Consider the following 13,784-nt stretch of genomic DNA (forward strand, 5'->3'; position numbering starts at 1 on the left):
GCTGGTCTCGCTATACCGGAAGCAGACCCAGGTGTACAGCCAGCGCTGCAAACAGGGAGTTGCAGCGCTGGCTGAGCTTTTAAGTGTAGACACCTGCTAAGTTGCAGCGCTGTAACCCCCTCACCAGCGCTGCAACTTGCAAGTGTAGACAAGGCCTCAGGCTCATTTGTATGCAGTAGCCCTGTTTAAAGAAGCCATATTCCAGCCCATTCTCCCTTAGAAGAGGAGAGAATTTAGACATGTTACTTCCCCTCCCCACAAAGCACTCGTGGAAGAATAAATGTATCTTGATTTTAGGTTCTCATCTCAGAGGGTATATGGTCCGTTCCCCTGCCCCACAACAGAAACAGCTTGCTATTCAGCACATACCCCTCCAATTAAAGGCAAAATCCTGCCCTTATATGCATGTGTGCAGCTCCCAGGGAAAGTCCCGTACAGTATATTCTTAATTTCAAGTATATAGTCAATTTTGCCTTAAACTCCTTTAGCCATCACCTCACTCATCATATGGCTGACATTCCACACTTCAGCAACTCTATGTGATGACACCTTCATAATATCTAGCCCAAATGTTACCACTTTGAAACAAGCTGCTACCTTGGAGGGGTGAAGAGGTTATCTCCCGCATCCTCATACACCTTTAGATACCTGAAGACCATTACAAGATCATCTCTTTGTTTCTTCTTTTTCAGGCTAAACATGTTTACATATTCGTCAGCAGACACACACACAAGCCCACGATTCTTTCTAACTGTCTTCCCCGGTACTTACCCTGTAATCTAGATATTCTTTTTTAAATGAGATGCACAAAAGTTGCACTTGATTCTAAGAACACCATTCCCATGAGCTTATGCAGAGAGAGCCCTATAACCCAGTTGCTAGGGCACAGGTCTGTGAGTTCGTGGGCATGGGTTTTATCCTTGGCTCTGAGATGGAATCACCAGCCCCAATTCCCCACTACCCTAGCTCCCTGTGTTGCCATTTACATGTGCACCAAGTGGGTGTGAAATGCTACCAGATCAGAACAGTAGATTTACACCGACTATGCACAGATGTAAATGACTATGCAGAGCCCGAGTAGAGAACCAGGCCCAACAGCACGATCACGGCCAATTCAATTAATCTCTCTGTGTTTCAGTTTTTCTATCAGTAAAACGAGGATAATGAGACCCAGTCCCCTCTTTCCAGAAGCTGGAGATCTAGATATGACAAGTGCTATGGCAAGTGTTAAGTAGGGTATTATTTCTTTGATCTAAAAGATGTCTTTGTACTGACACAAAGCATTCAGTGAAATAACAAACCTTTCTGCTAGATCAATGACCTCCTCAAATTCACTTTGCTGCTCTGTAACGGAAACAAAGGCTTGAACTCCAGCCTGGATTGAACAAATAAAAACAAAACAAAACTGTGTTTGTTACTGGTGAATGTTACACTTCCCTCCTGTTTTATGTACGTGTTTCAGTTTACAGACAACCTAGCTAAGAACTATTCTAGGAGCACGTTCACTAAACTCACTTTAGTTAAATACATTATTAAATGAGTTGAGGAAAAAAATTAAAGTAGTACCAAAATAAATGACTTCTCATCTATTCAACTATGCAGGATTGAACAATATGTTAGCCACACTGCCTCTCTGTCCCCCCTAGTCGATACCCATCTCAAAATCCTGAGGGAAGAGCTAATCCTTAATTTGCTTTGAAGTTCCACAGATTCAGGGCTTGTCTAAACTACCACTTAAGTCAATGTAAGTTAAGTTGCTAGGGGTGTGAAAAAAACCACCCCCAAGTGACATAACTTAAATTGACTTAAAGTCGTGTCTACACCACGCTATGTCAATGGGAGACGCTCTTCCATCAAGTTAGCGCATCTTCACCAGATGCGCTAAATCAACACTGCTGCATCAATGCAGTGATGGCTGATTTAACATGGTAGGGAAGATAAACCCCAAAGCTCTGTTGGACCAAGGGAGAAAGCAAGCTCCAGAGACAAAGGCCCCTTAATGAGAACACCCTGATGGCAGGCCCCTCTCCCAAGCCCTGATAGAATAAAGCACTCTTGACTGCTGTTCCTGCACCCATAATCTGGGGAGCCCAAATGATCTATGCTAATCCTTTCAGTTGCTTCACACACACACCCACCTCCCACGCCTTTCAGTTGCTTCACCACTCAGTATTACCGCAGTCTTGTCCAATTTGAGTCAAGCGATCAAATTGGCCCAGTTGGATGGGATGGGATTACTGATGATAATGACCGTCAGCCAAGATACTGCAATTCAAACTTCCTCCCTAGCTCTTCTAATGACCCTTTCTGCCCATTAGTGGGAGGTGCGGCAAGATGGAATAAAGTTCAGTGGGCATTTCATGTGTACAAGTGCTCATTTGGCTCCACTAACAAATAAACAGATCAAAAAACCTCTATACTTACAAACTGTGCCGACAGATAGTCTAAGGGTACGTCTACAGTATGAAATTAATTCAAACTTATTTTATTTGAATTTTCGGAAGCGATTTTATACATTCGGTGTTGTATGTCCCCACTAAAGTGTGTGAATTCGGCGGAGTGCGTCCACAGTACCGAGGCTAGCATCGAATGTAGGAGTGGTGCACTGTGGGAAGCTATCCCAGTTCCCACAGTCTCTGCCGCCCACTGGAATTGTGGATTAAGCTCCCAGTGCATGATGGGGCAAAAACATTCTCGTGGGTATTTCTGGGTGTGTGTCATCACTCGCTCCTCCTTCCATGAAAGCTACGGCAGACGCCACACTACCAGCAGACAGTGCAACATGGTGCACCGCCTGTCTCCTCGTACTATGAATCCACCTCACACGTCCTCTTGTCTTTCTATCTACTCTTTCATCTAACCATTTCCCGTCTTTTTTTGGCCATCGTGGATAGAGCAGCAAAGCTTCCACCACAAACTCTGCTCACGTTTCCGCTGCAAACTCTGCTCTCCCACTCTTGCAGCTCTAAGAAACTTTCCGATTCCGTGAAAGCTACAGGAGACAACCATTTGCCGCCTTTTATTGGCCATCTTGAACCGAACAACTCGTTTCACGCCCTTTTTCCAGGATTACCCTCACAGGTGTCATAGCGCGGCAAGCATGGAGCCCGCTCAGATCTCCGCTGCAATTTTGACCATCGTAAATACCTCGCGCATTATCCAGCAGTATGCTGCCACAAGTACTGCGAATTCCCGAAACTGCCGACTGATTGCTCTATGTGATGCTTGTGGACTTGTGCTGGACTGGACACTGGTGGTGATGTGACCAGAACAGGAAATGAAATTCAAAATTTCCGAGGCTTGTGTGCCTGCCCTCCACATTGAAAGGCATAGGTCAGCCCCATGGGAGCTGAGAGATGTGTTGTCCGCTGCAGGTCACAAGAGGGCAGCCCATCGGATTACGCTTCCCAGAGCCATTAAGCGAGTTCGATTGTGGTCCCTATATCTTAACTAGTGACATCTCGTCCAGATTCTTTTCCGATTCACGCGCTAGCTCAACTTTTGCCGAGGTGGATGTCACAGAAACTGGGATTAGAAGAGTCCTTTAATGCAAGGTCTAAATAAGCCTAGTTGTGTGTGTGCGTGTGCGTATGCACCGAATCGAATTTGTTCACTTTTTATCCGAATTAATTCTCTCTCACCATTCGCGAATATCTACAGTAACTGAAAGGTTGTCAGTGACTCCAGCAGGCCTCTTACTGAACAGCCATGCTCATGTTTAAGTGCGCTACCCGCATCCTCATCTGACCATTCCAATTGGTTTCGATTGCCTTTATCCACAGTTACATCTTGTCTGAACCTAGGGGTCACGGTTCAGTGCCATCTCCTACGCTCCACCCTTTGCAGCTGTTATTGAGTAAAAGAGATCCCAATGACTTACTGACTGAGGAGTCAGGGGACTACAACTGTAAAGCTGTTGCACAGAGCGAAGAGGGAGGATGGCGTATCATGAGTACTAACATTGAGCACTCGTACCTTTTTATCTATAGAACTGTAGCACAGCATGGGGCAACTAAATTCTAGTGTGAGGCTCAGTGCCTCCTCTACGAATCAATTATCCTTATATCCTATAGTACAATGCGGCCCCTAGCAAGTATATAGAATTCTTCCTAGCGTGGGAGGTGGGGAATGAAATACCTTAGCGAACCATTTAAAAAGATAAGTCTACTAACCTTTTCTGATTTCAATCACACCGTTTTATATAGCACTGATCCAAAACACACGACTTCAGTCAACTATGTCGTGTGCAGAAAGCACCTGTAAAGTACCTGATTGTTACCCCATTTAAGGTGAGCGGATGTGGAAACAGGTTCCCCCCTGGACTAAGGGTGTCCACTGGGAGAGCCTAGACGATCAGGTATGCACTGAGCCGCGCCCCCCCCCCCACCTATCTGGAGCCTTACAGCTGCTACCTGCTGCATGGACCTAGCCTGCACTTTCCCAGCATCACTATACAGATACGTAGACACTTTCCCACCCTGCAGTTATATGCAAGGCTTGTGAATTCATGTCTCTGACGCGATCTTGCGATCAGACTACATCTACTTTGTATCTTACGTCGGCGATATGTAGCGGCTGTGCTATGCTCGACTCCGCTCGCCGTTTAGAAGTGTACCATTCTGCCTCCGGTCCTTGCCTGAAAGTCAGTAGTCAGACAGGATCCGCCCTGCGTGGAGATTTCAGGCTCGTGCCTGTATGTTACTGTGCTCTCAATCTTAGGGTCTTGCTCTCCTCACTAGACCTCGAGCAAATACGCTTAGGTGACTGCTCTTCTTATAGCACACCATGTCCTTTTACTTTTAACCAATACTTAACACCTGGTGCAAGACTGCGTGATCGCTAGCAAATAAAGCTACATACGACTGTTATTGCTCCCCCACGCGACTGTGTGAGCGAGCGATAATACAATATAGTCAAACAAAACAGCATTCATTCACTTGCCACTCAAGTTATTGAATTACATGATCCTTTCCATACGCTCACACGCCATTCCTCGTTCGAACACGCATCAACTTCCCTGAACTCTATATAATAATAATATCACTCTCTTAGACGCACACTAACATATCTTGGTAGTTTTTATATTCATATATGCTATAATATTAACTACAATGTAGTACACTAATAAGAAAGAGATATTAATTCAACTTCTAATCATAGTTGTGCTGTATAAGCAGTACACACAAGTATCTCACGTTATATCTCAAAATAAACTCAATCAAAGCGCTCTCTCGATATTGTGTAACCATACATAAGTCAAGCATTAGCTAAGACTCTGGATTTTAATCTAGTGTTCTCCTCGCTCACCCTAAGTGCATGAATATGTAGCAGATGGCATGCCACGAGTTTACTCTTACACCGGCTTGGCAAGTAACAATTATTGCATATTGCTGTATAGACCTTTGTAATACACCAAGAGCTAAGAGCCTGCCGTCCCAGTAGCCACGCCCTATGTTCTGTCTTATGTCATCAAGGTTTGTCTCTGTTCGGGTTGTGCGGATAGTCACAGTAGATCAGTAACTCTTTGTAGTTTGAATGTCAACTCCCACTCATGTCTGTATAAGTAACAATACTTTTGTCGACATGTCAAGCTATGGCGGGCGAACTCTTGTTTCAAGCTTGGTCCCACGCAGGGCCAGTGGCAAAAAACACGGATATTCGAGACTGAGCTCCGCATCCAGTCACACATGCCCTGTAGTGTCACGCCAGGCAATGAGGTTTGGAGGCTGTCTGCCAGCATCCTCAGGAAGGCTCCCAATGAGCTACACTTCTTCAAGGCCCTTATTGTTTTTCCTAAAGCTCAAGTTGTTAACCTGCTTTTGGGCCACTCTCTCCCCGCCCAGCCAATCATTAAAAATGACACTTCGGACATGGCCGTATTTGCATCTAGCGAGTTGCCTCCTCCTCCCAAGATGGTACATCATCAACAAGTGTGTTAATTCACACCAAGATACTCACCAATGATGTCAATATATTATCACCCTAAACCCTCTGTCCTTACATTGGTAGAAAGATAGATCATACATGCAGACACCCCGTTAAATGTGAATTAGGACTCATGAGGTTTTGCCAGTACAAATTTCATACATTTGTCTTTCCCAAATCGACCCCCTCAATGGGCTTGCACCAACTGCCGTGTTGTTTTAGTACTTTTGTGCATCAAATTACGTTTTGACTCCGCCGGTGAATCATATCCCTCTGGTCCAACATGCTTAGTTCTTCTGGTTGGGGTTATCTTGTTGCGAATTGTAGTCCCCTGTGCTGAGTCGATGGCCAGTCGGAGTAGTAGAATGATCCCTATCTTGAGTGCATATGTCAATTAACTTGGACCACCTCTACCTGCGTGGCGATACTGTAACTCCACTGAGAAGGCATAGCTAAATGGTTCATGAATTTGGCTCTGTACTCTTCCAGATCCTCTTCGTTTGCAACTCCTTCTTATGAGAGTAAGTGACAGTTGTAAACAACAATCTGTCTCACTCGAATCCTTGCATTTCCAATCCGAGATATCCTACAAACTCCGCAATGACAAAGTATTGCCTAGCTGACATGCAGAAAACTCGATAAGGAGATACGTGTGAAAATATAACCTAACATTTTATTTTATTTATTATATACTATGAGTGTAGAATAATTATCTTCTTATCAGAGGGATCCGCCATGTTTACTTGCAGTGATTTGTTACACTCTAATACTTAGCTGTTTATCTACTGTTTGGTTCTGCTGCAACTCATGCCGCCCATTCTCATAATGGGGTCTACCCCATTTGTAATAATATCATGGTGTGCATTTAAGGCATGGCATCAAAGCGGTTATTACATAGAGCTTGTTGGCACACTGTCACGATTACATGCAGATTCCATTCAGTGCATAATGCCAACCTATCCCACCACCAAAAAACACAGCATTACACATAACAGTATAACGAACAGTAGAACCTTATCCACAGCGGCGTATTATTAATTCTATTATGACTATGCGCGGGTGGGGTTTAAATTCAAAGATTATGTGATTGATTTATGATACTATGTTGCCTAATATAATATTGGCAAGTTGCTTGCATACTCTAGAACTCCTAATGCTTAAAACTGATCACTTCCAAATCACGTCACACTTATTAGCCTACTCACCATAAGGCGGAGCTTACTGATATATTTATGTGTGCCGCCCCCCCCCCCCACACCTATCTGAGCTCCCTTTACACTGTACTGCTGTGACCAGCCTGCACTTTCACCAGCACACATACAGATAGGGACACACCCAGCTGCAGTTATATGCAGATGCTGTGATCAGCTCTGCATGGGAAGGCTCTAGCTAAGGAACATTCCAGCTACGCAGGCACGCACCCCACTCTAGGGTGTATACCCAAAATTATACCATCTTGCACTACACAGGGAACTGTACAGCATAAGCTCAGGAAATTTGCTCCCCCCCATGTGGAGAAGAATATACAAACAGCTTTCTGTCCCAAGTTATGACTCCCACACACTGGTTTTAGACAAAGCAAAACCAATTTAGTAACTAAAAAAAGATATAATCACTTAAAATCTAAGGCATAGCAAACAGATCACGTAGCAAATAAACAAAATGCAATCTAAACTTAATAAAGTACATAGATCGGATATTAATAGCAAATCCTCACCCTAAGTGATGATACAGCAGGCTGCAGGTTCTTAAGGGGCAAGCTGCATTTGCTTATAGCTTTGAATCACCCAGGCTAAGCTGGGTCCAGAACTTCCCCAAGTTCAGTCTTTGTTCCTCAGGTGTCTCTTTGGGTGGGGAGTCAGTGAAGAACCTTGATGATGTCACTCCCCTGCTTTAACAGTCTTTGCATATGGCGGGAACTCTTTGTTTCAAAGCTTGGTTCCCACGCCAGTCAGTGGAAAAAACACTGATATTCGAAGACTGAGTCCAGCACCAGGTCACATGTCCCTGTAGCGTCACTGCAGCCATGAGTTGGAGGCTGTCTGCAGCATCCTCAGGAAGGCTCCCCAATGGGAGCTACACTTCTTCCAAGGCCTATTGTTTTCTCCTAATAGCTCATTAACCTGAATGGGCCCTTCCCAGCCAGCCATCTAGACTGAGAGCCTTTTGCCTAGCAGGTGTTCCCCAAGTGTAAACACATTTGTAATACAGATACATAGTCAATATTCCTAACTTCAGATATGAAAATGATACATGCAGACAAATAGGATAATCATATTCAGTAAATCATAATCTTTCCAATGACAACTCACATGACTTATCTTGCATAAAATACATTATGCCATAATCATATCCTAATCATATCTCTGTGAAGAACATGGGGTGCCATGTCACAGGATGGCCTTGTGTTGAAGATACCAGGCTGGGACTCATGACATCTAAGGTTCATTAGTGGCTCTGTCACAGACTTCTTGCATCACTTTGAGTAAGTCGTTTAAACATTGCCATGGACTCAGTTCCCCATACCTAAAATGGCAATGACAAAGTTTGCCTAGCTGACAGAGGGGTTGTAAAACTAAATTATTAATAATTGTAAAATATTTCTCAAGTCCTGGGGTGGAAGGTGCTTGATGAGTTCAAAGCCTCATCATTGTTATTTTATTATTTCACAAGAATTTGGTGGCAGAGCCAGGAAGAGAAGCCAGGTCTTCAGACAGCACAGACATCCTCCCTTCTTCTCCCAACCTTCTTGAAAGCTAAACATGGAACCCAGCTACATCTGTGCTGGCCCCCGACCCGTAGTACTTCCCCCGACACTTTTGTGCATTATCTTGCTCAGATTCTGGGGCATTTCAAATCCTAATCTCACACTAGAAGGAGTCTGGGGCAGCCAATGTGTAGTCCTGAGTGCAGAAATTCAAATGGAGGTACTGGAGCTGAGTTCAGATTCAGCTACAGAGAACAACTATTATGGGAGGGGGTGATACTCTGTACCCCAAAGCAACACTCTGGCACCCCCATATTTACCACAGTGATATAATTACGTTTTCTACAAAGTATGCCTTATGAAGTATCATGGTAAGTCTTGATCTGTTGAAAATCAATATCCAGTTGGATTATGTGTGCTCTCATTGTATGTGAAGTTATGAAGTTTGCCATGTCTGTTACTGAAGTATGTTGTAATGTTGGGAATACCCACAACCAGCCTTCCAGGTACAACAATGGGGCAGCCAAATACTGATGATGACCCATGAAGGGGAATACACACTCACAAGGACTACCCCAAGAACTGTGGAGACCTCTCAGAGGGAGAACATAGACAATGGATACTACTTCACTCACCATAGCAAAAGATCTTTCCAGAAAGCTGGAAGAACCTATAAAGGAAGGGAAGTGACATCATTTGTCCTCATTCCCCCCACAACTTAACACCTGGAAACACATTTGGAGAACAAAGACTGAACTGGGGAAGTGTCCCAGGCTGAAGGGGATTTCCAGCCTGTGTATGGAAGATCTGAGACCTACTTGTATTGTCCATCAAGGTGAGACACTGCTTGATTCAAATCCTGTCTAGTTTACAAAACACAGATTGCAATTTTACTTTTTATTTCTTAGGTAACCAACTTTGATCTGTGCGCTTACTACTTATAATTACTTAAAATCTACCTTTCTGTAGTTAATAAATCTATTTTATACTTCACCTAAACAATGTGTTTTGCTTGAAGTATTTGGGGAATCTGCTCAGGAACAAAAACTGATGCATGTCCTTTCCACACTGAAGGAGGGGTACTGGTCAGGCTTCTGACCAGGGCAAGATGGTATATAGCTCTGGGGTCCTAGGCTGGGGAGCTGTGGGGAATTGGCTTGAGCCTCTCTATTGTTGGTTCATGAGTGGCTGGCAAAAGCATTCATGTAACCCAGTGAGTGTATCCTGCCTGTGGATGTCTGTGTTAAGTGCAGTACCTGGAGAGATTTGCAGCTAATCATAACACCACAGTGTGAGAGGGAGCCCAGTTTGGTAAAACAGAGGGCTCAGTGGTACCCTACTTCCAGGTTGCACCCCATCAGAGTGGGTGTATGGTTTTATGAGATTTGCTTGCCTGGCTTGTTTAAAGAACACAATTTCTTCAAGGAACACCCACCTTAATTACTTCAGCCTTCCAAAGCAAGATCCCTGATGCTAGTAGCATCACTGACAAGCAAAGGAAGGAGAGGCCCAGATTCTCCCTCTATTTGGTTAATTCTGTAGCCACTTAGGCAGTGGTAGTGATCCTTTTAATACAGGGACACAGCAGTGGCTACCAAACCATAGCACGTTCTAGCTTGGTGTCACACACACCGTTCCATTTGCCTCTAATGGCGGCAGCAATTTTCAGGTTAACACAATGCTTTTTCAGAGTTAAATATAATTGCACAGTGATATGACATTCATGTTAGCTCACCAAGTTCATCCCCTGCAAGCACAGACTGTGGTCCCCCATAGAGGATGTAGCAGACATGAGAAACTGACCAAAAAGATTAACAAAAAGGCTAGGTGTAATCATTTCTTCCTAATCATACTTCTATTTCAATGGGACCTAGATTGCACAATGGATGCATCATATATATGTATTTACTTTGTCCTTGGGGGTGTGAGGTCATTCATGCCATGACACAGTTTTTAATATTCTGGTCATTGGGGAGAATGACAATTGCCAGGTTATTTTGTTCTTCATCAGACACACAGCTAATTGTATCTGCTGCATTAGTTATCAGATCTTGTGCACTGGCATAGAGTAGAACCTCAGAGTTACAAACACCAGAATTATCAACTGACCAGTCAACCACACACCTCATTTGGAACTGGAAGTATGCAATCAGGTAGCAGCAAACATTTTTTTTTTAAAAGCCCAGTACAGTACACTAGTATTAAACGTAAACTACTAAAAATATAAAGAGAAAGTTTAAAAAAAAATATTTGACAAGGTAAGGAAACTTTCTGTGCTTGTTTCATTTAAATTAAGAGTTAAAAAACAGCAAATTTCTTCTGTATAGTAAAGTTTCAAAACTGTATTAAGTCATTGTTCAGTTGTAAACTTTTGAAAGATCACCCATAACATTCTGTTCAGGGTTACAGACATTTCCAAGTTATGAACAACCTCCATTGGCAGGGTGTTTGTAACTCTGAGGTTCTACTGGATATACCTTGGGAGACTGCACTTGTGTAACAAGTTTTCAAAATGTCTGGTTTTAACTGTTTTTGTTTAATGTTAACCTAGGGTATGGCTACCCTTGTACTTCAAAGCGCTGCCGAGCAGCGCTTTGAAGTTTTGACTGTGGTCACAGCGCCAGCGCTGGGAGAGAGCTCTCTCAGCGCTGCACGTACTCCACATCCTCTATGGGTATAACTAGCAGCGCTGGGAGCTGTGCTCCCAGCACTGCGGCACTATTTACACTGAGGCTTTACAGTGCTGTATCTTGCAGCGCTCAGGAGGGTGTTTTTTTCACACCCCTGAGCGCAAAAGTTGCAGCGCTGTAAAGCGCCAGTGTAGCCATGGCCCTAGAAAGGCACGACAACCGTTCTTATCTTAGCCCAGCCTGGATGGCTCTTTTGGGTTTATCACATGTCCCACATTCTATAGGACTGTCTGGATTTAGTTAGGGCCACACAGCCCCCTGGAAGCAATTGCACCATTCCATGAGTTATTTCAAACTCCTAAAGTGTCATCATCTTGCGATCACACCAGCATCATGACACAAGCAAGACTGGAGGAAGAGCTCTGTGTAGCTTGAAAGCTTGTATTGCTCATCAAGGGAAGCTGGTCCAATAAAAGCTATTACCTCACCCACCTTGTCTCACAAACAAGTTTATGAACTGCAGAGCAGAACACAAGGAACCCTGCTCCTAATCCACCAAAAAGCTCCCTGAAGTGTAGCCACCACTGCTGTGCTATAAATGTGGGTTCTGCCACTGACTCTAATGGGGTCAGGAGCTTCTACAGCGCATACTCCAGGCTCGGTGATTACAAGCAGGTTGACGAAATTCAGTCACTAGCCCGGAAACAGCTGTTGTTGCAATAATAGTTCGCATACCTAGGGCTGTATTGGATTCAATAACAGCAGCCCCAGCACAGGGCCTGTGTACAGACTGCATCTGCTGACTGCAGCCTTCAGTCCTACCTGCCTGAACTCCTCGGCTGTGAGGTGGCAGTGGCAATCGATGAACCAGCCCTTCTCCATATGCAAAGGCTGCCGAAGGCACCCTGAGGCGGCAAGGCCTGAGCTCCTCCTCTTACGACTCTAACAGACAGCAGCAAGAGGCTATCGCTCTTCCCAGGGCAGCGAATACAACCCCTTCCACTTCCACGCTGCCAAGCCGCGCAGCCTAGCCCGGGCACTCAGCAGCCTGGCTACAGTGCGCAGGGAGCTCGAGTCTGGCGAGATCTTCTCTCTCTCACACACACACACACACACGTGCAGCTTTGCAGCATCACGGCAGGACGTTCCAGCCCCAGCTCTGCACTGCAGGAGTATTTACAAACAGGACGATTGAGGGGGGCCGAGCCCCGTTGTGTCTCCCCCCGGAGTCTCTTTCCAAACGATTACCAATTACTGAAGCCTCAGCGAAATGTGTTTAAAGGGACAGTGGCAGTTTAGAAGAATCACGTTTCTTACAACAATCGGTTTCGATGAGGCTGGGAACGTCCAGAAGCAGCGAATCTTGTCATCTTCTCAGTCAAGCGGTGGAAGCTGAAGGTTTTGAGTAGACTACGCATTTCTTTTATACCCACAGTTGTAGAATTAGCAATTTCTTCTGCGTTTTATAGGGTCTAATAATTACAGCCTTAGTCCTGCAAACCCTTAAACCTGTGCATACCTATGCTCATGGGAGGAGTCCTGTTGACATTAGTGAGACCATTGGTGAATATTTATCAGACATACTGAAGCCTTTTCAGGATCAGGGCCCAGCCTACAGAAATTTTGGTGGTTCCCAGAACCCGCCCCCACCTGCCTAAGGCTCTAGGAGGGAGTTTGGGTGGGGGCGGGGGTCTGGGGTGCAGGGCCGGGGATTGGAGTGCAGGCTCTGGGAGGGAGGTTGGGTGCTGGGTGCAGGCTCCGGGCTGGGGCAGAGGGTGGGAGTGCAGGAGAAGGGAATTTGGGGATGGGAGGGGGGTGCAGGCTCTGGGAGGGAGTTTGGGTGCAGGCTCTGGGCTAGGGCAGGAGGTGGGGTTGGAGGAGTGGGTGAGGGGTGCAGGCTTCAGGCTGTGGCTGCAGGAGAAGGGGTTGAGGGATACAGGCTCTGGAATGGAGTTTGAGTGCAGGCTGTCAGGTGGGGTGTGGGTGAAGGCTCTGGGAGAGAGTTGGGGGCAGGAGGTGTGTGGGAAAGGGGTGAGGGGTGTAAGCTCTGGGAGAGGTTGGGGGAGTGTGGCACTTACCTGGGGCTCCTAGGCAGGCGGCCTCCACGCACTGCTGCCTACAGCTTCCTACTGGTCGCAGGGGCACTTGGGACAGGAGCAGCATGCACAGACACAGACCCACTCCACCCAGGAGGTGCAGAGAGGGGCCAGCAGCCACATGAAGTGAGCAGGTGAAAACTCTTCAGCCCCACTACACTGCCAATGGTGGGTGAAGGCCCCAGGGCTGTTTTAAATCGTCCAGAGGACACACGGGAGGGAGCACCTGGGGGTGGAAGGCAGGGCCGAGTGAAAGACCAGGCCTCAAACAGTGCTGGAGCCTGCCCTGGGCTAGGAGCATTCCCGGTGCCCAGGCACCACGGGTCCATAGAACTCTGCAGCTTGTGTAATTTGATGTCATGCTATGTTTTCAGTATCGCCTACAGCGACGTGTTGAGTGTTTTATTCTTTGTTTATATTTAACTT

At 45.6% G+C, this 13,784-nt stretch overlaps 1 protein-coding gene across 1 annotated transcript in view; it reads right to left on the minus strand.

Moving 5' to 3' along the window:
• Nucleotides 1-12,225, minus strand: part of LOC116839302 (FLVCR choline and heme transporter 1) — a 92,903-nt gene extending 80,678 nt beyond the window's left edge. The window contains exon 1 of the mRNA XM_075064338.1: nucleotides 12,085-12,225. Coding sequence (XP_074920439.1) covers nucleotides 12,085-12,144 — 60 coding nt within the window. The 5' untranslated portion in view covers nucleotides 12,145-12,225. The remainder of the gene's footprint in view (nucleotides 1-12,084) is intronic.
• Nucleotides 12,226-13,784: the final 1,559 nt, after the last annotated feature.

This window comes from Chelonoidis abingdonii, chromosome 3 (genome assembly GCF_003597395.2).
Source record: "Chelonoidis abingdonii isolate Lonesome George chromosome 3, CheloAbing_2.0, whole genome shotgun sequence".
NCBI classification, from domain to species: domain Eukaryota; kingdom Metazoa; phylum Chordata; order Testudines; family Testudinidae; genus Chelonoidis; species Chelonoidis abingdonii.